The 24,145-nt window shown below is 38.0% G+C and overlaps 1 protein-coding gene across 2 annotated transcripts in view; it reads left to right on the forward strand.

Moving 5' to 3' along the window:
• Positions 1-24,145, forward strand: part of ANO6 (anoctamin 6) — a 78,362-nt gene that overhangs the window by 49,769 nt on the left and 4,448 nt on the right. For both annotated transcript variants that reach the window (XM_026072426.1, XM_026072427.1), the window contains 14 exons: positions 169-282; positions 2,213-2,328; positions 2,768-2,902; positions 4,224-4,329; positions 5,600-5,660; positions 9,072-9,217; positions 10,587-10,664; positions 12,213-12,438; positions 13,315-13,484; positions 14,092-14,189; positions 15,741-15,871; positions 16,750-16,955; positions 23,011-23,210; positions 23,670-23,775. In XM_026072426.1, coding sequence (XP_025928211.1) covers positions 169-282; positions 2,213-2,328; positions 2,768-2,902; positions 4,224-4,329; positions 5,600-5,660; positions 9,072-9,217; positions 10,587-10,664; positions 12,213-12,438; positions 13,315-13,484; positions 14,092-14,189; positions 15,741-15,871; positions 16,750-16,955; positions 23,011-23,210; positions 23,670-23,775 — 1,893 coding nt within the window. The remainder of the gene's footprint in view (positions 1-168; positions 283-2,212; positions 2,329-2,767; positions 2,903-4,223; positions 4,330-5,599; positions 5,661-9,071; positions 9,218-10,586; positions 10,665-12,212; positions 12,439-13,314; positions 13,485-14,091; positions 14,190-15,740; positions 15,872-16,749; positions 16,956-23,010; positions 23,211-23,669; positions 23,776-24,145) is intronic.

Raw genomic sequence — 24,145 nt, forward strand, 5'->3', positions numbered from 1 at the left:
ATACAAGCTAAAATTTAAAGGAAGGATTTCAATGGTTCATATGCCTTGTTCAATTAATCTTGTCTACACTGCTAGCCCTTTTCTAACTCAATTACACATTGAAACAGATATCGTTCTATATGATTACTTGCAGGTTGCAAGAGACACCAAGCGTTTTGTGTGTTTCAGGTTCATTTTATCCTGTCCCGTGTGGAATATGCAACAAAAAACAATGTGAAAAAGTTTGGCATTAACAAATTACTGGACGCTGGAATCTACAAAGCAGCATTTCCCCTTCATGATGTAAGTACAGTGCTTATAATAGTTATCTAGTTAGAAATAGATGTATGGAGCTTGAGAGAATATGTGGGTTTTTTTATAGCAGAAGATACAAGCACTACTGATTGTCCTACTTCTTGACTGGTTCTTATATCCACATAACAGAATGGTACATAGTTTGGCTAAAGAGATTTTTTCCCAAAGCACATTCGTTTTTTCAAGATAATGTAGATCTTTCTCTAAAAAAGGATGCTCCATAACTGAAAAACAAAGTATTTCATTTAGGAGATGTTAATCTTCTATTCTCTGGGAGATGTAGTTCAGTAAAGCGCCTGGCCAGTAGAGGAAACTGAGGGTACCTGAGCGATAGTTCCCATGACACACTGTGTCATAATTTCTAAATCAGAGTTTTAGCATAGTTCCTTTTATTAGGATTCAAATTTTCAGTATTAAAATTCCTATCAAATATCAGAATTTTCAATAGAGATTTAGAATACAAATCTCATTTTAGGCTGTGTTACAGTCTTACAGAATGAGGTGCATTTTCACAGTTTCCAAACATTGGCACACATCTGCAGTAAAACTCACTCTTTTGCAGGAAGGCTCTGTAGGACCAGTACAACACTTCAGCAGATGATGTCAGAGTCATATGGAGATATACTTAAGAGGGGTGAATTTAACCATAAAATAATAAGAAATCCAGCTTTTGTAGCTACATTTCTGAGATAACCTTTTTATTTTTAAGGTATATCATTTAAGGAAGCAAACTATATTAAAATCATTTTCCTTATAAAGGCTAGTAATAGCACAGAAAAAGAAAATGAAGAAGAAAAATGTCAGATTTCAGAGTATTTGACTAAGGAAAAACTCAGTGTGAGGGTGCAGATGGGATACAGTAAGCACAGACCAAGATCTGATTTTCTATATTATCTCTACACCCACTCATCTCCTCCCCCATCAGAACCACTGTTTTGTATCCAAGGTGTGTTCTGTTGAAAAGAGATTAAGAAAATGGGAGATCAGGAATGGTAACTACTTGAGATATTTGGACTCTACATAAAATATTCAGGAGGCCTCCAAAGATTTCAAGAAAATGTTTAAGTCAGAATCAAGACAAATCATGTTTCTTCTGAGTAACCGAAAGCTTTATAGGATAGAATAAATAAAATTCATGAGTATCCATTATTATGGTTTTCTTTTAAAGATTTAAAACCTGCCTTGCAGGCTACTTCTGTCACGGCATGGGGAATTTGAGCTCAGTATGCCTGATAATGACTGTCTTTTCATACAATTAAAAAAATATAACACAGCTTCTCTAAAAAACAAAAGTAGCCAACAGATTTCTACAAATGTCACTTGTCTTGTTGCACCACAGATTGAGAATGGGAAATTCCATCAGATAAAATAGGTTTTATTGAAATAGGTTTTCAAGTAACCTAGTAAAAAATACATGCATTATCTGCATGTGAATTCTCTTTTAAATTTAAAACAGAGACTAGAAGCCCTGGATTTATCCTCCAGACTTTCCAATCTTCATTCCAGTACAATATTGTCCTGAAGCAAAGCATTTTTGCATGTTACAACTACTTAAAATCCATTTTAATTCAGTCCTATTCTTTAGTTAGAATGGATCCTTTTCTATTTCTATTCCTAAGTGTCAAGGCACTGACATATGCTTAGATTTAAGTTCATGATTAGTGTCTATTATTTTTGGCTCACATATGTAAAGATAAGTGCTCGCTTTAGTATTCATTGCCTTTCTGACAACCTTCTGTCCTGAATTCTGACATGCTCTCAGAGCTGCCCTCCTGCTCCTTTCTCTGGCTTGCAGTGAGACTGGGCAAAAAGGCTATTCCAGACTCTGGTTTCATGACGCAGGGTCTGGGGAGATGATGGTTGATCCATGCTGGTTAGATTAAATGTATCTTCTTCCCGTGCTCTTTCTATTTTGCAGTCTAGTTTCAGGCACCCGTCAACTGATCCTGATTGTCCAAGTGAACGATATCTTCTCTACAAAGAATGGGCTCACCCTAAAAACATTTTCAAACTGCAACCCCTGGATTTTATCAGGTTGGTGTGACTAGACTGGACTAATGCAGAGGAACCTAGAAACTTACATAACAGGTCTGGTTTGGGGGATGTCAAAGAGACACAGCTCAGTTCCAAGGGCAGATATGTACACCTGTGTCAGGCCATGCATGGAAGCATACTTTGAGCTTGATTTCATGACAAAGCAGTTCATGAAAAAGCAACCAGTTAATTTTTTTTGTTGCAAAGAATCATTTTTCTCTTTTTCCTTTCTTTTTTTCCCTTCTTATCCTCTTGTATAAGCATAAAAGTGGCAATAGAAATGCCTAGAAATTACCTGCTATAACACTTCTGCAATCCTAAAGCTCAAACCAGAGGAATATGACAATGAGTGCTGGCACAAAATGTATGAAATGAAGAGCCATTTGAAACAGAAATGTGAATTTACTTGCATTTCAGAAGAAACCTTTCCCCTCCACAGGAAATATTATGGAGAGAAAATTGGAATCTATTTTGCTTGGCTGGGCTTTTACACTAATATGCTGACCGTGGCTGCAGTTGTTGGAGTTGGCTGTTTTCTGTATGGGTGCCTGGCAAAGGACAACTGCACATGGAGGTATCTAACCAAGCCTATTTTAATATTGCACACAATTTTGATCAGTCCCCTACTGTACAGAGTTTGCAAGACATTGCATAATAAAGTCAGAGGCAAAATGAAAGACCCTGAGAACAACAGTCATGGATTTGAAGGTAAAGACATAATATATGAGATAAAAGAGTGATAGATGTCCAAGGACCATTACAATGATAGACATTTGAGAGTTTGCTGTTTCATCATTATCTTCATACTTTGCACTAGGTTCACCACACCTAGTGTAGAAATACAAAGAAAAGAGTGAAAATCAGCAGTCAGCACAAATTGCTGTAACACATCCTTTTCAGTATGGTAATCCTTAAGGGATGTATCCAGAGACCCTGATAAAAACCCCAAACTTGCTTTTCCGAAGTTTGAGAGAAGTGAACATGAAGAGCAACAGCACAGCGGGCTTCAGCTGCCCGGGATACATTGGGAAGAGAGACTGGCATAGTCATAACACAGGTTCCCTTATCAGAGCATGACAGAATTCAAAGAAAAAACACCTGGGTCACTGAGCAATGTTCTCTACAGGCTATCATGTTTTATAGTCCCCTTCAAGAAGGGTATTTCTCCTTATTAAATATGGTGAAGGGCTGTTCTAGAGCTCCACTCCTATGTTGACTGGACCCAAGCTGTTTCATGACCAATTCATACCCATTTAGTCTTATGCCAGTATTATCGTTTAGATAAATAGTTCATCTCTCTCCCTGGTGTTTACCTAGCTGATATATTTGTAGAGAACAAGCACATCACCTTTCAACTTCCACTGCACTAGGTTACATAAGTCAAGCTGTTTTGTCATCTGTTAGCAGACAGTTTTGCCATTCTTCTAATCACCCTACCAGTCCTCCCTTTCCATTTTGATCCTCTTTAGAAGATCATGGAGACTAGGTAGCTGTTTTAGATCTGCTGCTATTCTATGTTCTGGTAGGCAGTGTTCCTCTCCCTTCCTGTCGGACCTGCTGTTGTAGCTGGTATGAGCATGCAGGTGTGGGTTTCCTACTGGGGAATGAGAGATGAACTAAGATCTTTGAAGAGCTGTTTTATTTTTGGTGCAAACAGTTTTGAAAATTACTACCAAGTGTATGGGGCGGAAATTATTTTCCCTCAGTGTCATCCATTTTTGAGATGAGGGCTAAGAATGGAAATAGGGGTTGTTGAAGGAGGGGGGGGGAAATTCTTGAGAGCAGATCACTGGTAAATTATTTCTCAGTTCCTTGAGATTAGCACACTGTCTTCACATGTGAAAAAGGACTTTGGAGGTTAGTGTTGGTGAGTAACTGACTAGTTTTCTTTTTAGCCAAGAAGTATGTGATCCCAACATAGGAGGTAATATCATAATGTGCCCTCAATGTGATGAAGCATGTACCTACTGGAACCTCACCATCACTTGTGAATCGTCCAAGGTAACTACATATACAGCTTATAGACGTGCTGTTGAACTTCGGTTGCACTTTCTCTAGTACCTACTACATATAAAACATTGTTGTTCCTCCAGTAGTGTCCTGCATGATTAGTAAAACTGTGCAAATAGTTAGGCTTTTTGGTTCAAGGACTGAACTTTAAGTAAAAACAACAATAATAATAATTGCTTCACTTTGATCTAAAATTAAAAGAAAAAGAGGATTTTTTATTTCAAATATCCCCCAAATGTTTGATACTGGACTAAACATAAATTTTGTTTGATACAAAATGAAACATTTTGGCTTCATTTTGGAGTATTTCCTTTTGAAAAAAAGTTCAATTATTAAAGTGTTGATTCAGAGTTAAATAATTTTGCTTAAGAAATTTTGTTTAAAAAATGTTCTGACATTTCTAAATTCTCATGCCTCCCTCCCCAAACTAATTAGCTGAATTTGTGCTTTGAATTTGACCTGAGCTGTCAAGAAGGAGGTGGGTATATGGAGAGATTGATGTTAGCCATGACAGAAGGCATGCTGGGCTCCTACTCTGAATTCCTGTCTAGCAGAATCTGTCTTTCTTTCTCCATTAACTTATCTCACTAGGCTAATGTTAGCCTTTGGTCATTCCTTTCCATAGTTTCAATCACTCCAAAATTGCAAATTTTCAGCTACTCATGAAAAATATTTTGCCCAGCTTTAATGAATCATGTTGCTTCAGCCCACTTAAGATAAAGGGTAGAAAAAAACAAGAATATAGGGAAAAGGATATAATGGAAAGAAAAAGCAAATTGTGATCACAGGCGTATCCATCAAAATATGTTTTTACTAAATAGCTTGATTTGTTTTCATCTGACTCAGATGACAACAGTTCACAACAACAGCTCAGTTCACATCTGAACCAGATGTGTTCATTGCCTTTTTGTGGCTGTATTAAAAATACATAACTAAGTACTGAGTTCCCAGACTAGAAGCGCTCTTCCTCTTCCTATGCAACAGATGGAAGGAAGTTTGATAATATACCATTTTACTATCCTCTTTCTGCATATTTGGCTTTTACATTTAATGCTAGTTTTTGCACTTAATTTCCATAATTTACTGAAGGGTCTTGCACATTGAGTGAAATTGAGGGAACACTATCAGTAAAGATTGTTTATTAAACTACAAGAGAGCTAAAACTCAAGATTTTAGTAAGCAACTTCTGTTCTTGGTCAGTGTAGAAGAAAACACTGGGCCATTATATTTTAAGACTTTTTTTCTTTTCAATTTTTTCCAGAAACTCTGTATATTTGATAGCTTTGGAACACTGGTGTTTGCAGTATTTATGGGAATATGGGGTAAGTCATTTTCAACAACTGTGGTTTGTCATCTCATTTTGGCCAAGCCTAAAGCATCAGCCAAGAAAACATGAATAAATTCACAACTACTTCATTTTCTACTAGTCAGCAATTCACCATACATATTTGCGGTAACTCTTTTTAGCATCATAAGAAAACAAAAAATTTTAGAACTTAAAGGACCAGGTGAGAATGTTGCTCTTCAGTATTTGTTTTGTTTTGTTCAACTCGGAGAAAAGTAGGAGAGAAGTGATTAGTGCTTCTTCATGTTCATCCAGCAGGATCCACACACTTAAGTATCTCTTGGCAAAGGAGCTGTTTTGCTCCAAAGAGTCTTGGAGCTGTTTGTTCCTACTAACAGCTCTGCGACTGTGCAGGGCAGTGGAAAAATACAGTAATTTATTGTATTTTCCAGTAATTTTTTGCTCCTGTCTTCATTTAGGAAACTGATCTGGTAAAAATGCAGTAATTACAAGCACTAGAGATATCTTGTAGCAGAGAAAATGTATATGAAACCAGGATGTTTCCTCTGGGTGAAACTACTTAGTACTGGATTCAAGGGATTATGCAAAGTTTATTTTTGCAGAAAGAGTTTCATTTGTTCATATTAGGAACTTTGTTAACTGGCTTTTACTGCACTATCTTATCCAAAAATTACCAAAAATAAGTTGTATGTTAGGTCTGTATACAGGGTACTGTAGAGAAAATAACTGATAAAAAATTTTGAATTTGTATGTAGGCTAAGAATATTTAAATTGCGCTTTTTTTTTTTTTTGTAAAACACAGTATTTTGATCTTCCTATAATGACTTAACATGCTTTAAAGTAACTGTATCTTTAAAGAATTATTAGATGAAACACATCATTTTTAAAAGGTTCTTTCAAAATATGTACTAAAATCAACACACCAGCAGGAATTTCTCTAAAAAACTAGAACAGCTTGTAATGTAATCTTCTAATGTAATCTTCTTCTGTCTTCTGAATAGTTAATTTATTTGTAATTTGCTTTTTAATTAAAAATTGTGTTTCCTGTTTTGAAGAACAGTTCCAAGAGTAATAATTACAATGTTAAGCTGCATGGTTATAGCAATGGCTGCAAGGTCTATTAGTATTCTCATCATAAGTCTACTATATAAAGAGGTGAATTGTATTACACTAATTCAGTCAAAATTGTACTGAATCCAAATGACCCATGGTCCTGGTGCAATTTCAACTGTAATTTTCATCCAGCTCTAATACTTTTGTAGACCTGCTGGTCCAAAATAATTTAAGGACTATTAAACTTTTAGATATTTTATCGCATCATTATCATCAATAAACTTTTTAGTAATTGTGGTTTTTTACTATATTCCCTTCAAAGATCTTGAAGCATTATAAAACATCAGTGAATTTGTCCTCAGGAATTAACCCTGTATATAATATTGCTCTAGATCAGAGCCTCTGCCAATTCTGCTGTAATGGCATGGCTAGATTGGCAGAGCTCCTGGACGAGAAGCAGCTTCCACTTCACTTGCTGCCATCACTGGATCCCCTCCCCAGGCAAGATCAGTTAAACAAAGAAATGTTCTCTAGTAGAGGCATTATTTTGCAGTCTTTGATGATACAGTTTAAGAGCAGAACTTACTAGGCCATATCTGGGTGGCAGGGTTAAGTGACGTGCTGAAGGGAACACTGCAGGTTCCTATGTGAGATGGAATTAGCACTTGAATCTCCCAATTCTGGAACTTCATTTGTTTCCACTGCTAAAAAAAAAAGTTGTTTCAAAGTAAAAGGAGATTGTTAAATGCAGCAGCATCTCCTTCCCTATTCTGAAAGATGCGATACAGCTGTTAGGTTGTTTTAGCTAGCAGGAGAGGTTTTCTGTGTCACGGGGCTGTGAGAGCTGCCCTTACGTTGTGTGCCCTTCTGCTGTTATTAGCACAGAGGCTATCACAGAAGGAAGCCCTGCACTTTAGGACTCCCCAGAGCCTTTTGCAGCTGGAACAGATCAGTATAATACTGTTTCCTGTGATTTGGGCTGGGGCCCCAACCAGCAGCTAGAAGTTCATGGAAGAGTCTAATCTCCTTGCTCTGCAAGCAGAGGCAGATGTGATCCTCTGGCCTGCTGTTTGGAATGGTCTTTGTGCTTCCCAGCATGAAACAGCAGAGAAATGCCTGTGAAAGACACTCTGGAACAACCAGGGGAGGAGGATTTCCTGAGGTTTTGCCTGTATGCGGATGCCAAGGTCACCTCACAGCCCAGCTCATGGAGTCTTCTGGGTTTTAAATGCTTTGGTTTTGGATTTATTGACCACACCTGATTTTGGAAATAACCTTTGATATTTGGACTTGTAACTGCATGCCATCGATGTTCCATCATTCAGGATGAGGGGCTGAATTAATAAAAAAAGCCACTTTTAGGGTCAATTACTCGTAGATGATGGGAGTGCAGTGAAGAGATACTAAGTCCTCCTGGAGGCAGTGCTGCAGAGCCACACCACTCATTTAATCTGTAGGGGCACTGTCTTCAGCAATAAAGCATCCCAGCGCACTGGGGAACATAATACTGATACCATGGTCCTCAGCTCCTCCCAGCCTTCTCAGGTGGGTCTATCATTGCCTCTGCTGCCAGATCTACTTGTGTCATGTCTCAGGCCAAGCTAATGAGTTTGACTGGATTGATGTCTATCCAGCATCACTCAGGCATCTGTGTATCTGGTTCCCTAGTGCTCTCAGTTCTAGGAGCACAGCCCAGGGAAACTGCTGGCCCAGCCCAGAAACCAGGGTTTCTTAGCCCCTGCACGATGCCATGGAAAAAGAGCCACAGTCCCTTCAGATTTATGCTAGCAGAGGAGGAAAAACAGCTGTGTTTAAGCAGCTCTACCTGAACTAGCATCTTTGGCTCTTATAGTCTTCAGACTGATAATTTGTCCGCACAAAAATTGCAGGTTTAATGAACATGAGCTTCTCCTGTGGCAATTTTCAACGTACTGAGTTTTTCTTTTCTAGACATCCTACACTCCCCAGCATTTTGTCTCCAACCATCCAAACAAACTGCTTTCTTATGCATCCCGTGATGAACTTTTTCAAAAAACAGTCTACAATGTAAAATCCAAACTGTTCATATTCTAGCCTTATCCAGAAAGGAATTAATCTTTTACATATTCTTTAGCAGGTGCCTACAACACCATTTATGTCCAGGTTTCTCTCGTTAAAGCACCTACTATAACCAAAGCAATAATTAGATAAAGAAGTAGATCCAGTTATTTTCTCCCTCATAAACACTAGGCACCATCCCACAAGCCAAAAAGGATTTTATTCCATGTCTGTGGAAACTATATAGAAAACTAATGAGGCACATGTTACAGCCCAGGGGGTCAAGCAATGTCCAACACTCAGATGATATTGCTGACTTTGTTTATCTTTTGGATAGTTACTTTGTTTTTGGAGTTTTGGAAGCGAAGGCAGGCAGAACTGGAGTACGAATGGGACACAGTGGAGTACTTGGAGCAGGAAGAACAAATTCGCCCAGAATATGAAGCACAATGCACTCATGTAATAATGAATGAAATCACACAGGTAAGGAGTATTTTGGTAACTGGTCATAGCTACTCTAGTAGACATGTTTTGAAAGGATGCTATGAAAATGGTGAGTCTGGAGCTGTTTAAATCAACAGTGATTCAAAGAGAGCTGATAAACTGGCCCAAAAATACTGAACTTGTTTGAGGCTCCTTGAGGTTCCTCTGGCATAAATGAACAAAAGTTCACATTGTAGCTGCCTTAGGAGACTAGCTCTACCTTACTAAATCCCCCAAGTAATGATTCTGTGTTACTTCCAGAGGCCAAGATCACGGAGCATGTGCAATCTTTATCTAAGAATACATCAGAAAAACAAGGTGAAATGGAGAAAAAGATGTTATACATAATGCTGAGACTTTTTTTTTAACCAAAGGTGTTTCTGTTTGAAAGATGTATAAATAGGTATTGTTGCCAAGTGCATGTGGATGCAATTACAATTAGTAACAGCAAACTCACAGGAACAAGGATAATCCTCATTTCAATGAAATAGGATTCATATTTATGAGGATCTTAGTTTAGATTTCTATTTATTATACATTTTTGAGTAGCTTTAGCTTCTGTGGCTCACTCCAGCTCAGCTTCACTTTTTTATTTTTCTGTGTTAATATATCACTCTAGCATTTATCTGATCATTTGCACTGCATCCACATTCCATCCACATGATACTAATGTTTATTAGAGGGCACTTGAAAAGTTTCAGAATTAACTGGCATAGCTGAAACTATCCTGTATCTTGTACTATAGAAATCCTGGTTCTGTTTAAAAGCTTATGAAGCTATGCTACCTTTAATGTATAAAGTCATTGCTAGAAGGTTCCTTTCAGACAGTTCAAATAATGAAGAATGTGCTAAAATGAAATGGCTTTGCTCTTCAGAGATCCTATAAAGATTCAATGATGTTTCACAACACCATATTGAAGTAGGCATTTTTCCTGGGAGATTTGTCCCATTGTCCCAAGGGGATAAACTGAGAAATGCAGAGGCCAAGTCCCAAAATTTTGATACCTGCTAATTTTAGCTGAGGAGGTTTGAAAGCTAAGGATCTTGGATGCCATGATCAGCCAAGAAGGATGGGCCCATTCAAAAGGACGATGCACGCTATCATAGCTGAATTCAGTAAGAGATGAGGACACTCAGCCTCTCTGGAAGTCATTTTTGTCTTAGAACAGACACCAAAAATGACACCCTGAATCAGGGAATACCTTTTTTGAAATCATGGATCACTGTGAGTTTCAGGATGACAAAGCAGGAAAGGAAACAGAAGTAGGGAGTTGTCCTCAGTCTCATAAAGTGTTACTTGGAGCACACAAAAAATATATGAAAAAAAAAGATTGAATGCAAGCTTAATCTCTTTCTAAATCTTTTGCAGCAAAAAGAACATGTGCCATACACTGCCTGTGGAAAATGCATGCGTATGACTTTCTGTACAAGTGCAGTCTTATTCTGGGTAAAGTTGTCCTCTTATTCTTTCACCTCATTAATTCAATTCTCTAGCAGATGTCTAAAAAATGTCTCCTCCTGAATTTTACTAAAGATAACAAAGGAATAGGTTTAGCTGGATTTCAATCTGATGCTTAATCCAAGCCCATAAAGTAAGCACCTACATGGACAAGGTAGTCATAGTCACCAGATACTATTAGGATACACAAGGGAAACCCTAGTCAATAGAAAATATGTCTCAAAATGTTCTGTAGCTGAAGCTAGTGAGTGATGCTTGAAAATGTGGTCCATTGGCTTCTCCCTCATTATTTTAAGATAAATGCCTTTGCTTCTGGGGGGAGTAGGGGACAGACTTTGTTTTATACGGTCTCCTCGCTGCCGGTTTCTCTCCTACTTGTTCCAGCCATTTGGTTCAATATCATGTTTCACACTACTGGTTGTCTTTCAGGTTTTTCGTTTCACTTAAAAGAGCAAAGCTGGGAGCTCTTTAATCTTCCAGTGCTGCTGTTTTAATTAAAACTAAAACTTGAAAGAAGTCCAGTCATCCATGAAGCAATACGTAACATGGTGAGCAGGCCCAGAGAGGCTGCCTTGAAAAGCTCTGTGTTTTACTATACAGCATGTTCTCCTAGCCTGTAGCACAAACAGGAGCTGGAAAAGAACTCATCCTAGATAATAGGAGACAATGACAGAAATGAGATAGAGTGGTGGCTGGCAGCCCAGAGGGTTCGGAGTTAACGCATCTGAAGCACAACAAAAAGAATACTGTCTGGCTGCTGGATTTAAATAAGCAGAACTTCAGGCTGAAGGGAGGAGATTGGGTCTGGTTTTACTGTTTGTGTTACTGTGCTCTCTTACTCTGCATAGGGTGTGGAGGGGGGGGTGGATTCATGGCAGTTTAGAGATAGTTAAAAAAAAAAAAAAAGAATCCTGGCCTTGAGGAATTTAATTTGAACAAATTTAATTTGAACAATAGCTAGACACTAGCAAGAAATAAAAGCAGAAACAGAAGCAGAGATGACAAGCAATATGAGATGCATGGAACCTGATTAGAACTCTTGCAGATCACATGATTTGGCTTTAAATTTGCCTATTTCATTGAGGGGCCCATAGTCTATAATATTATCATGTGAAAGAGAAGATACAGCCCCCATCATCACTGCAGACCTACTAGTACATTTGCCATCCTGCCAATTGCCCATGTCAAAAGAGGGAGATTCCTTCCTAACTCCTAGAAATATCACATGCCTTGAGGCATAAGACTTGATTACCCATCTCATTATCTTAGCTAGCATAGCTGCAAACCTTGTTATTAATCATAAAACAGACTATGTCTTTTCTTTCCTACAGATTGACTCTGCTGCACAAAAAATACTTTTCTGGATTCTAAATTTATTGCCTTATATCTTATTTCAGCATCCTCTTGCACTCATGTAATGGAATAAAAGACACATAATCTGTTTGCTTTTGCCTGTTGCGAAATGTGTTTCAAACTCGCTGTCTTTCCCAAAGCCAATGGTTCAACATTAACACATTCCTTATATTCTCTTGGCAGATTCTTCTGATTATTGCTTCAGTTGTTGGAGTCATTGTCTACAGACTTTCAGTTTTCCTGGTGTTTTCTGCACTGTTGTCACAGCACATTACTGAAACACAAGCAATCCACAAGTACCTGACTCCACAAACAGCTACTTCAGTAACTGCTTCAGTCATCAGCTTTATAGTCATTATGATTCTGAACATCATCTATGAGAAAGTGGCAATCATGATTACTGACTTTGGTATGCCTCTGTTTTACCTCAGATAGAAACTTTATCTAAAATAATGAGAAAAAATAGCATTTACACGTATAATAAGAACTCCAGTAAATGAATACCTGTACCACATACTTCAGAATTTTCCCACCAAATCATGCAATGCCATCTAGAATTTTTCAAATACAGATTTTCTCAGTATCAAAGAAATACGATATTCAGCTTTTTGCCTGAAAACTCCTTGTATAGCCAGCATGAAAGATCAATTGTTTACAGTTTTGTGCTTGTGAAGCAGACAAAGCAGAGAATTACTATAATAACCAAGCTTTATGATCAGTAACGCATAACACATTCAATTACATTAGCTTTTGTTTATGGTGAGAATAGCTATTTTCTTGTAAATAAATGAAATAAGATCATTGTTCCAAAGCTAGATACTATCCCCTTGTTATTAAATAGATAAACAGTCACAAATATTATTATTCTTTATATCCAGGCCATCAACATTAAAGTAGCTATTTTACTTCAGATGTGTAAAGTAGTGTGGTGTTTTAATATTGTTTCATTTTCATCAGTTCAAAGTGTTACATTTGCTTCCTTCCTGAGTGTGCTGGATTTGGGAGATTTTTTCCCCTGGGTTATCAGAATTTCTGCTTGCTCTTTTTCTTTAGTGTCAACGAACCAATTCTTTCCTTTTTATAACCCGTATAGTTTTAGCATTAGCATAATGGCTACAGTATACATGGAGATTATGTACAATCTAATTTATAATGCTCTCAATCATAGTAAGGAATACAAGGCATACACATACTTTTCTGACTGAAGGTCCAAAGCAGCTTATAGGTAGTAACCTCCTTGTAGGTTGGAGGTTTAAAAAAAGGGTTTTTTTTTTTATAATTACAGAGCTTCCAAGGACCCAGACCGATTATGAAAACAGTCTGACCACAAAGATGTTCTTATTCCAGTTTGTCAACTACTATTCTTCATGCTTCTACATAGCCTTCTTTAAGGGTAAATTCGTAGGTTACCCTGGAAATCCAGTTTATTGGCTGGGAAAGTATCGCAATGAGGAGGTAAGAATGTATCAAAATGTTTGTTTTTAAACATCAGGAGACATTAGTCCAGGTCTTCTTCTGTAGTTACGAGGGTATAATATGAATGTATAATGTAGTTGTACATATTTAATGTAAGGGTTCAAAAAGTGACTGCCTCCCAGGTCACATGCCTCTTATAGCAGCCCCTAGCATAAATGGGATTTACTCAAGACCAGTTGGGTTAAGAAATGTATTTTGAAGACCCAGACAATCTTACTTTCCTATGGCCCAGTCATCTGTAAGTAGCATAGAGAAGAATGGGAGAACATCATCAATATCAGCTCTGGTCCTGCAAAGCCTCCGTGTTCTGCTGGGTGTTCCTTGCGTGATGACAGTACAGTACAAAGCTGCATAACTTTGCCTAGTATTTCAATCCTTCAGTAGTGTCCTGTCAATTTGCACGGCAATCATATATGGCCTGGAATTGGCTTTTGTATAAATTATGAAAAAGGTTTGCCTAAATAGTCTTCTTGTATTATTTAAAGAAATGTTATCATGATCCACCAGGAGTTCATTATTTTAAATGCTTCAGTTGTGCCTGAAAATTTTCCCAATTTCCAATTTTCATATCTCTGCCAACCTTTAGTGTGATCCAGGTGGATGTCTCCTTGAACTCACAACTCAGCTTGCCATTATCGTAGGAGGTAAAGCAATCTGGAATAACATTCAAGAAGTGCTTCTTCCGTAAGTTCACATTATTAAGTATTCTGCTTTTTCATATTTGAAGGGTGAGATACTGCTTTTGCTTGATGCATGCAGGTATTAGGTCGTTAAATCTGATAGGAGCATATTGCATTCCAAAAGAATAAGAATAGTCTGTCAGGGCAGTTTTAGACAATTTGGATATCTTCAGTCTGGTAGTTCTGAGCTCCTGTCTCTGTCATTCCATTGATTTTAGTTCTAAACAGAAGTGCTTCCCACCTCTGCAAATCAGGCTCAATGTGCTTCAGGCTGGATACTTAAAACACGAGGCAATAAAAACTCTAAAAATGTTAAACTAAATACTGTTGCTTAATATTGAATTGAATGACTTGTTATACATTAGGCTTTTTAAAATCATGCATAATTTACTTATTTAACTCATTTAGTTTTACAATCATATTGATATTCATAGTTCCTATATATTCTTTTTTAGTGATGCAGATCTCTGGAAGATCATGTTTTAATGTAAACAATAAGGAAAGTACTAACAATGAATGCCCTCCATGTAATTTAGATGAAGATACTAGCCAGTACTCTGTTCCTATTCCCGGGACTTGTTCTTTATTTTATGCTGATCAGTGATTAGTTATCACTTGGAGTCGGGAACTCACAGTTTGCTCACCCCCTGCTGAATGCCACAGCATCGCATTCCCTCTGGCTGTGGTTCTTCTGAGCCCATGAATTGTGCCCCTTTGCTGCACAGTGACCCCAATTCAAGGTGTGTCCCAAATACTGTACAACATTGAGGCTAGGGTGCTTTGCTGAGATATGAGTTCCTCCACACCCAAATACTCTGTATATGCAGCAAGTTACAGGAGAGAACTGTGAACCCATCCTTCTTTTCAACATCCATTAGCTGGAGAAGGCTTCCGAGGACTCAGCATGCTTCCGTCAGCCATAGACAACTGATTGCCCCCATTCTGTGTACAAGAAATGTATTCACTTAAGTGGCATTCTGAATTTCCTTCCTAAGATGGCAAATAACATTTAGGTGCTGAAACGCTAAGTATCACTTCTGGATCTGGTTCTTGACTGATCTCTCATTCTGCATTTCTGCAACTACAAGTAGAAGCATTTTGGTTTTGTCCTTTTTAATGGACATTTCTCCCCCTCGACATTTTTTTTCTATTTGAATGTGGTCATTCAACTGCTGAAAATAGCTACACCCAATTCATCACTTTTCTTAAATTCTCATTCCAGCCTTTCAGATCAGAAGGAAGTAATCTTTCTAACCACAGGCCTACATTTGATTTGATTTTCTTGAATTTTACATGGTCATTCACCTGTACAACATGAGTATAAATCACTGCCATTCCAATATGCTGTCCTTTTACACTCTTATTTATGGTTAAAAATAACTGCATTCAGGATAAGGCAACAGAAAATCATCCTCATGTTTGAAGGAAGTTTTCAGTAATTCAAGAACTCAAAAGCCACTGTTCAAAACTATAATGGCACAAAAGCCAAATTTTTCCATTTATTGAACTTTTTAGGTTATTTTACCAATGTTAGTTTTTTCTCCCTGACTGATAGTTGGGTTAAGAATCTAATCGGAAGATATTGTGCAGCTGCTAGATCAGAAAAAATTGTTCCACGCTGGGAACATGACTACCACCTGCAGCCCATTGGAAAACTTGGATTGTTTTATGAGTACCTCGAAATGGGTAAGTAGCAATTTAGTTCTGCTTAGACCAGAATCTGTGCTGTATGCAAGTATGCTTTAAAGAAAATGTTCATACAAGCAATGCTTAATAAGCTTATAGACAGAGGAGACATGAATGTTTTAGCAATCCAAGACAAGTTTTGATGAGCTGTTATAGAGAGCTTTGCTAATTAGTTTTGCTAGCTTTTATTAAGCAACTAAACCTCAATTCAATTTGTAGCTAAAAGACACAGCAACTGATTGTACAAGGAGGTGCATTCTTGCTTCTTTTACACCATCATTTGGAAAATGTATCCAGAAGCCAGAACACTACCATCTTCTACTCTAATACTGCAGCAGCAGATGCCTGTATCAGGCTAGTGGAGATTTACAGTCACTTACTTGTTGCTGTTTTCTTGGGGGCTGGCAAAATTCAGTTTTGTTGCCACTAGCCATTCTCTAATAGAATTGTAAGCACACTTGTTGCAGTGCCTGAGCACAGTAACGTGATTCTTGATTCAGGCTTTCCAACACAGCATTGAGATAGTCATTAAATTTCCAAGTCTAAATGATGAAAAGATGTAAGAAAGAAATGGATGTTTAAATACTCAGAAGAGTTCCTTTTGATGAGTTATGGCTTTTAACATTTTCCTGTCCCCTCCATCTGGCAGGTTTTTTCAGTCTTTTCATTCTCAGTACCTTTCACTATCTTTCCAAATGTTATTGTATTATTCTGCTCATATGTCCTCACAACATAGATTGTCTGAACATAAGATTTGCTAGGAGCTTAACCACTCATCCTTGTTGCTCTTTCTCATAGTTCAATGTATGTATTCTCATATATGCTTATCTCAGGTAAGTTAAAACCTCATCAGTGTATGTAACCTCTCCCTTTGGCAGTTATACAGTTTGGATTTGTCACTCTGTTTGTGGCATCGTTCCCACTGGCTCCTCTTCTGGCTATTATTAACAATATGTTGGAAATCCGACTGGATGCTTGGAAGATGACAACCCAGTTCAGACGCATAGTTCCACAGAAGGCACAAGACATAGGAGCGTGGCAGCCAATCATGCAAGGAATAGCCATTTTGGCTGTGGTTACCAATGTAAGTATTGCGTCAACAATTCTGAAAGGTAAAATGCCTTCACTTCAAGTATTACATCCAAATGTGGGAATGCCATGTGTATCAACGCATATCGTGCCAAAGTGACTATAGGTGAAGCACTTAAACTGTCCTAAATAAATTATGAGCTTAAGTCCCTTAAGACTTTAGCCCCTGTGAATTAAGCTCTTAGTTACTTTTCAGATGTTTTGGAAACAGAACATAGCTACTGTCTAAAACATTACATTTAAATAAAAGAAATGTTATTTAGAGTTACTAGAGTCTTCAGAAAAATCTGTGTTACAAATGAAGACTAAAGAGCATCTTTCTTAAAATTATAGCACATAACACAGAGATATTTTTGGAGAGTCTACAAGTAAATGCATGAATTTAAAAAAGTTGTAATTAAGTTATTAATGATGGTTGTTTCTAATTGTTACAATTATTATGGTCATGTCTTCTTAGTTAAGTTTGACTTTAAGCAATTTTGCATTTAAAGCAGCAGTTCAACTTCTTTCCTATGTATAAAAAAATACAATGTATGCTCAAAATTACAGCACCTACCTTTTGAGAACAGAATGAATTTTTTTTTTTTGAGAATTTTCAAATGAATCCATTATTTAGTTGGTGCTAAACCTAATTTTAAAATGGGCTCTTTAAAATATTAGAAAACCTTTTTTTCTCATGGATATAGTCTTAATAATGAAATTCAGACATTTCAAATTTCCCATATAATTGTCACCAAAATCTTACCCAGAGGCTGCATTGTGGGGGGAAAATAGTGCTAATGGACTTTACCACTGTAAATATTTGATTGTTTATTCTTAAGCAGCAGCTAATATATATTATCTTTCAAAAATTTCCACTGCTGTCCTTTCTCAAAAGAGCAGTGACCGCTGTTCTCCTCTGCAGTAACAGTAAAGCTTGCCCATACCTAATGTGCCCTTTTCAACATGGTCGCCATTTTTTGCTGTTATCACTGAGTTTAGGTATTCATTTTGACATGATAAAAGATGATAGTCACTTCTTCCAATAGCTACTCCTTGCAGTAACAGTACCATATTGCACTCTCTTAGGAGCTTCTGGTGAAACCAGTTAAGTCAGAAGATGGGGTTCATCTTAGCCTAAACTTTCACAGGAATCTGCCTGTTTTGAGAATGATGGAACTGGGTAAGAGAGGAGACAGAATTGAGCATTCAACCACAGTTAGTAACCTGCTAGTTAGGAGACTTATTTCAAGTAAAAGAGCAGTTCAAATTCAAACAAGGACATGAACTTACTTTCCTGTATCTCAGGTGCCTTCTATAGTCATTAGGCGCTTGGCTGGTCTGGAGTCTCAACTACAGTGCTTCTGCTTTTCAGAAGTAATGAAATAGAGACATGTACCTTTTTTTCCCCACACCCAGATGAGTTTTCCTGCATATTGCTCTCTCTTTTATTTTCCATTCTGAAAAGTCTTTGTTTTGCCCTTGGAAGGGTGGGAATACTTTCAAAGAACAGAATGATGAGACTCCATGACCTGACTGCCTATTGAGCTACCATCTTCTCAGTAGCTTGGTTTCGTTACTATCAAGGTTGGGCTGGTGACCATGTTGAAATGAGTCCAGACTGGATTTCATTGAAGAGGAAGATTTTATATATTAGCCTCTGCTATCAGATATGTTTTCAGGTATTCAGTGGCCTCCCAAAATGGCAATTATTCTTTTTTAGAATTTTATTTCACACTATATCTGTTTGATAGGTATGGTAAACATGGATGGCCTGTAGAGAGGGGATTTGGGAGAACATAAAGGCAGAGAAGTAAGCAGAGAGAGAAATGTCAGAAGAAAAAAGGGAACTTGGGGATGGAAAATTTACAAGAGAATCTGGGAGGCAGACAACAAACTAGAGCATGTGCTGTAGCTATTTTGCACTGCTCTGCTGAGGCAAATCAGTCATAAATTCAGCTGTTCCACAGGCATGTGAGACAGCCAAGGCCTACTAGTAAATCTTGTGTTAAACTTTAAAATAAAATGATGCAATTTTGGTAACACATCTTCAGATTGTTAGAAATATCAGGTGGCAACAGACATACTCTGGCTTTTTGTTTTAGTGCGTGTACAAAAAAATCGTTGATGATACCTCTCCCTGCAAATTAGGGAGATAGAGCAAATTCACAGTTGAAACATAGCTATAGTTAAGTAGAAGCAACATTCTCAGTGCATCAATAGCTTCCTTTGAACTATGCTGCTACAAAACTTATACAATAAAAGACAAAGAAGTTTCTGGTGCCCTAGATGAAAAGCAAATGCATTCTGCTATTGGATAAACTAACAGTCTTAGTCAATCCAACCAAGTCTTGTAATACTACTATGAAATAAAAAGTTAGATATGCTTCTAAGAATTATTTTAAAATATTGCTAGGAATACCTTAATCATAGTCTTGATGACATTCAGGGCAGAGTTAAAGTTGCTTTGGTGGCCTAAAGGTGACTCTGACATGTGTAGACTTCTCTCTTAGGAAGGTATTCGTGCCCCTGCTTTGGATTCTGCAGAAAAATGACCCAACAGTAGTTTCAGGTATCTATCACTATCCATTGACAGCCCAGCTGAGGCTAATCAGAGATTTACAACTTTAAGAAGCTTAATTGACTCCAAATTCATATTCCTCCCTCCATGATTACATACTTACACCCTTCAAGTGACATCTGTGAATACATGGAGTCCTTGATGTGGAAAAGTAGATTTACATCTTGGTTTTACTCTCTCCTTGTCCTCCTTGACAAGAACTCCATCCCCATGTTTGTATGACTGTTAAGAACAGGCATGTTTCTTCTAGCATAGCCCTTTTTGGAGACCTCACATTCTAGAACAGTTAATCTTAGTGTAAATGTAGTGTGTTTGCCACTGATGTCAGTGAGGTTATTAGCATACAGGGGGCACAGGATGAGAGATGGTCATGTTTTTTTCCTTTACCTTTAAATATGTTTTTTTCTTGTTTGACGTCCAGGATCTAATATAGGCAGTCTTTGTTTTACCATGCCTGCCTTAGACTTGATTGATTTTTTTCTTAGTACACAGAAGCTGTGTCTGTTCTTTTCTGTGTGACTGTTACAGCTGATTAGCAATTACACTTTTATATACTGTATCCTCTTCCCCTTCATATATTATCTTTGTAACACCTGCTAGGTTGCTAGTAACTTTTGCATAAAGCTATCGGTTTTGAGACTTGCTGCTCAGGCATTGGACCTGCTGTTGCATGATGCCAGAGCATCTGTTGTTGATTTGAGGACTGATTTTAATTTGTTGTAGTATAAAAGGAAAACTGCGCTAAGTATAGGTTAGGAAGGAGAGAATGCTCTATTTGTTTGTACTTCTCCAGTGCAATATTCTAAAATGCAGCCCACAATTCAGGAGGAAAAAAAGCTTTTCCTTTGAGAGGATGCTGTAGAATTAGCTTTCGTATTTCTGCCCTTGTAGCTCTCTGGAACACATCTAGAGATCATTCCAAGAGAGGGAGAGAAGGAGACGTACGATTAGGAGAGACCTGGGGCCTTGCAAAAAATTCAGTAAGAACAACCATTAACAACTGTATTCCAGCATCTTTTTTAAACAACACATAGAAAAAGCAGCAAACTCATTTGGTCTGAAGGGAGAGGGGTTTCTTTTGCCTTACTGTTTAGTTGCTATTAGTTCATTTGTGGTCTGGCTGGATGCAAACCTTATGGGCTAATGAACAGTGGGAAATTATATTTAACTAAAACTTTTTGTTCTTTTGCTTAAGTTAAAAATAGAGTAATTTAGGTGTGACATATTTTCCCTGCAACTGCAAGACACAGTAATATCATATATTTCTTGTCAGCCAAAACCACTTACTCCGCAGGTAAATATAAGCAACACATACTTTTGACTTCATTGCACACTGGTGTGTAATGCTTAAAAACAGTTTTTAAAAGTGCATGCCACCTACATTTGATTTAAGCCAGAATACACTACCAAAAAATCCTTTTTAATGTACTCATCCTTGAAAATTTTAAGCAAGTTTATTGTAGTCTTAGGCTGCCTCCCTTTTCTTTCTCACCAGCCAAATTAATGTTCTCTCAATTGAACTAAAACCTAACAGTCTTCTGGGGAGCCAAATGAAGACTTTGTACCACAGTCTCATGCTTAAATGGTGTTTCTGCAACTTTTGTCTTATGTTAACTAGAGTTTTGCTTGTTAGGTGCTTCAAAGTAAGCCAGCTTGAAAGGTAAGACATTAGAGTATTGTTCAACATTTGGCAGCAGTGCTACTTGAGGTGGGGTAAGTCTTGCCCCCTTTTCAACATCTTTCCCCCTTCCATTTCCCTTCTTTTCTCCTTGCTACTCTCTCTTGGTCTGTGCTGGCACAAGCACTTTTATGCGCACATGTTGAACCAGATCAGGGAAGGGATCTAGCTGAGTTTCCTCCCAGCCAGATGAGTGCCATGATCTCATCCCCTGCACAGTTTCATGAACCCTTGAGCCAGCACAGGGCATAAGTGAACTGCTGGGGGCAAAAGGCAGGAGGAATGGTGGCTGTTTAAGCTGGCACTGCCACCAAAGTGTTGTTTGGGGAACAGCCAAGAGATGTCTGCAGATTTCTTCACCCCTTATCCTCTCTCCCCTCCTCTTTTTTACAGCCATTACAAATACCTCTTCAGGTTGGGGCTCTCCTGCTGGAAGTCCTGCACCAATGTGGACAATTTTTGCCTCATCCCATGAAAATAAAGAAATATAGCCTGCAGCAATTGCAGACTGGCATGAATGGGAATGAAATACAGATATTCACCAGCTCTTAAGTTCTTCTAATTCCCATTACTGATTCTTAGCTTTGCCCCTTCCTCTGTCCCACACCTTTCCTATGGCTTTTTTGCCCCTCTTATGTATCTCTGCCTCCCTCCCTCTGATCCCATTAGCTCCCCACTTCACACTCTTCCATTTCTCTGCATTGGTTCTTTCCATTCACATTTTGAAGTGTTTTTTTGCCATAGGACAAAAGACTACTCTTGCAGCCATGGAGCGCAAATAATCACTAGATCCTAGATGCTAGGCGCTACAGATGCCTGTAGTGCTGAATTGGCTGGGCAGCCTCTTGCTAGGCACTCAGTTGCATATCTTGCCAGTGGAAAGCCTTCCCTACAGGGAAGTCTTCTGAATATGCAATAGCAAAGGAGGATATTGGAATAAACATAATTAACCTGTCTTCCAGAATAGGATGTTTTGGGCAGTTCATGAGTTTAAAAAATACTTCTCATGGTAAACCCACAGAGCGGATTTCCTACCTAGTTTGTGACAAGTAGACTGAGGAGGACAGGGACTCTCTTGGGAGCAAGATAGCAACAAGTGGTCATGTCATATGTAAAACAGCACTATGCAGCTGCTACTGAGAGAGAAAATTTTTCTTGGCATCAAGAACAGTTTCTACATGTACTGACATGGAAACTTATGAGGCAGCAGCTGCCAAGATGAATTTGGGCTAGCTATCACCTCAGAAAGAGCAGGATGTTTCTAGGGTCAAAGATGGATCAGCTATATATATAATTTATCTTATTCTTTTACTCAAACTTCAGGATTCTGGGTGAAATTTAATTTACTATTACTCTTCTGTCATTTTCCATAAGATTCATCAGGCAGGATTTCTCTAAGCATATCACAAGTACATCTGATAGCCAGCATATTCGCTGAAGGTTACCTTACAGTAGTGTAAGGTGAGTGACGAGCGAGTGAGTTCATAGCGTGACAGTGAGTTGGGTTGCTGACCTGCATAGCATGTTCATGAGGAAAAAAGTGTATTACAGTATGACTTTTTAAAGGCATGCAGCATAGCTAGTGTAATTTAAAAACTATACAGAGTGCACATTCCTGAAAGAGATTGCTTTATGCTTGCGAGTGACTGCATGCTCATTTACAGAGGGAATCACTGACTAGAAAAGCATGTATTTTCTATTTTTCGCTCAGTATGGGAAATTTTGAAATACTAAGCGTATGGAAAAGCTTTGCGTATTAAGGCTTGTTTCTTAAATGCTACTCTGCTTTTGTCTTCTTTTTCTGAAATGCAGGCCATGATAATTGCTTTTACATCTGACATGATTCCTCGTCTGGTTTATTACTGGTCCTTTTCAGTCCCTCCTTATGGGAATCACAGCACTTATACTATGAAAGGCTATATAAACAATACACTCTCTGTCTTCAATATATCAGACTTCAAGAATGAAAGCAAGCCATCTGCCCCTCAGGTTGGGAACCAAACAACATGCAGGCAAGTGTCAAATAACCATTCCTTTCCAATGACAAGAGCAGTAAATACCATTTAGTACTGTCTAAATAACCTAATTCTGTTAAAATATCCAGTAAGAAATGTTAAAACACAGTAAAAGGCAGCATAATTTGAATGGAAGAATTGAGCAGCAGTCTTTACCATAAATCTGTGTTAGTCAGAAAATATTTACTTCATTTTATTTTCCCCATAGTTGATACAGTCTTCAAAAAAACACTTTAAAAGTGATTTAAGCCATTTTTAACACAGTGGCAATAAAAGGCATTTCAGCCAAATATAGCTCATTCTGCAGACAGAAAGTTTACCCATCAGTGTAGTTACATGCAGCTAACTGTTCCAGGATGTGTTAAGCAGGGACATGTCTTGCTCCATCCTCTGGCCATAGTGCATTACTGCAGAGATTCCCAAAAGTAGTTCCTGACTTTCTTACATTGCCTTCAGATACCGTGATTTCCGCTACCCTCCTGGTCACCAGCATCAGTATGAGCATAACATTTATTACTGGCATGTCATTGCAGCCAAGCTGGCTTTCATCATTGTCATGGAGGTAAGTGTATGGAGTTTTCAGCTTTAGTTAATTAGGTTCCTCTTCACTTTGTTCAGAAACTCCTTCAAAGACATTCTGTCCAGGCAGACCTATCAGAGCTTTTAGTTAGCAATGTCAGCTAGCATGGACAAGATCTTAGGAGGTGTAAATTAAGTGTAGCATTATTAGAAAAAAAGTCTCTGAAGTCATGACATCAGCTGAGGATTGCCTCACATTTGCAACTTTTTCGCTCAAGAACTGTAAAATGATTTTGAGTATCAGAAATAGAGAGAGTCGTACCAAAAATATTTTTACATATTCTTAGAGGAAGTTTGTGCACATCCTCATGAATACACATACATAATACATGTGCACTGACAGAGTGAACTGT

The sequence above is a fragment of the Apteryx rowi genome, unplaced genomic scaffold (genome assembly GCF_003343035.1).
Source record: "Apteryx rowi isolate R43461 unplaced genomic scaffold, aptRow1 scaffold_341, whole genome shotgun sequence".
Taxonomy (NCBI): domain Eukaryota; kingdom Metazoa; phylum Chordata; class Aves; order Apterygiformes; family Apterygidae; genus Apteryx; species Apteryx rowi.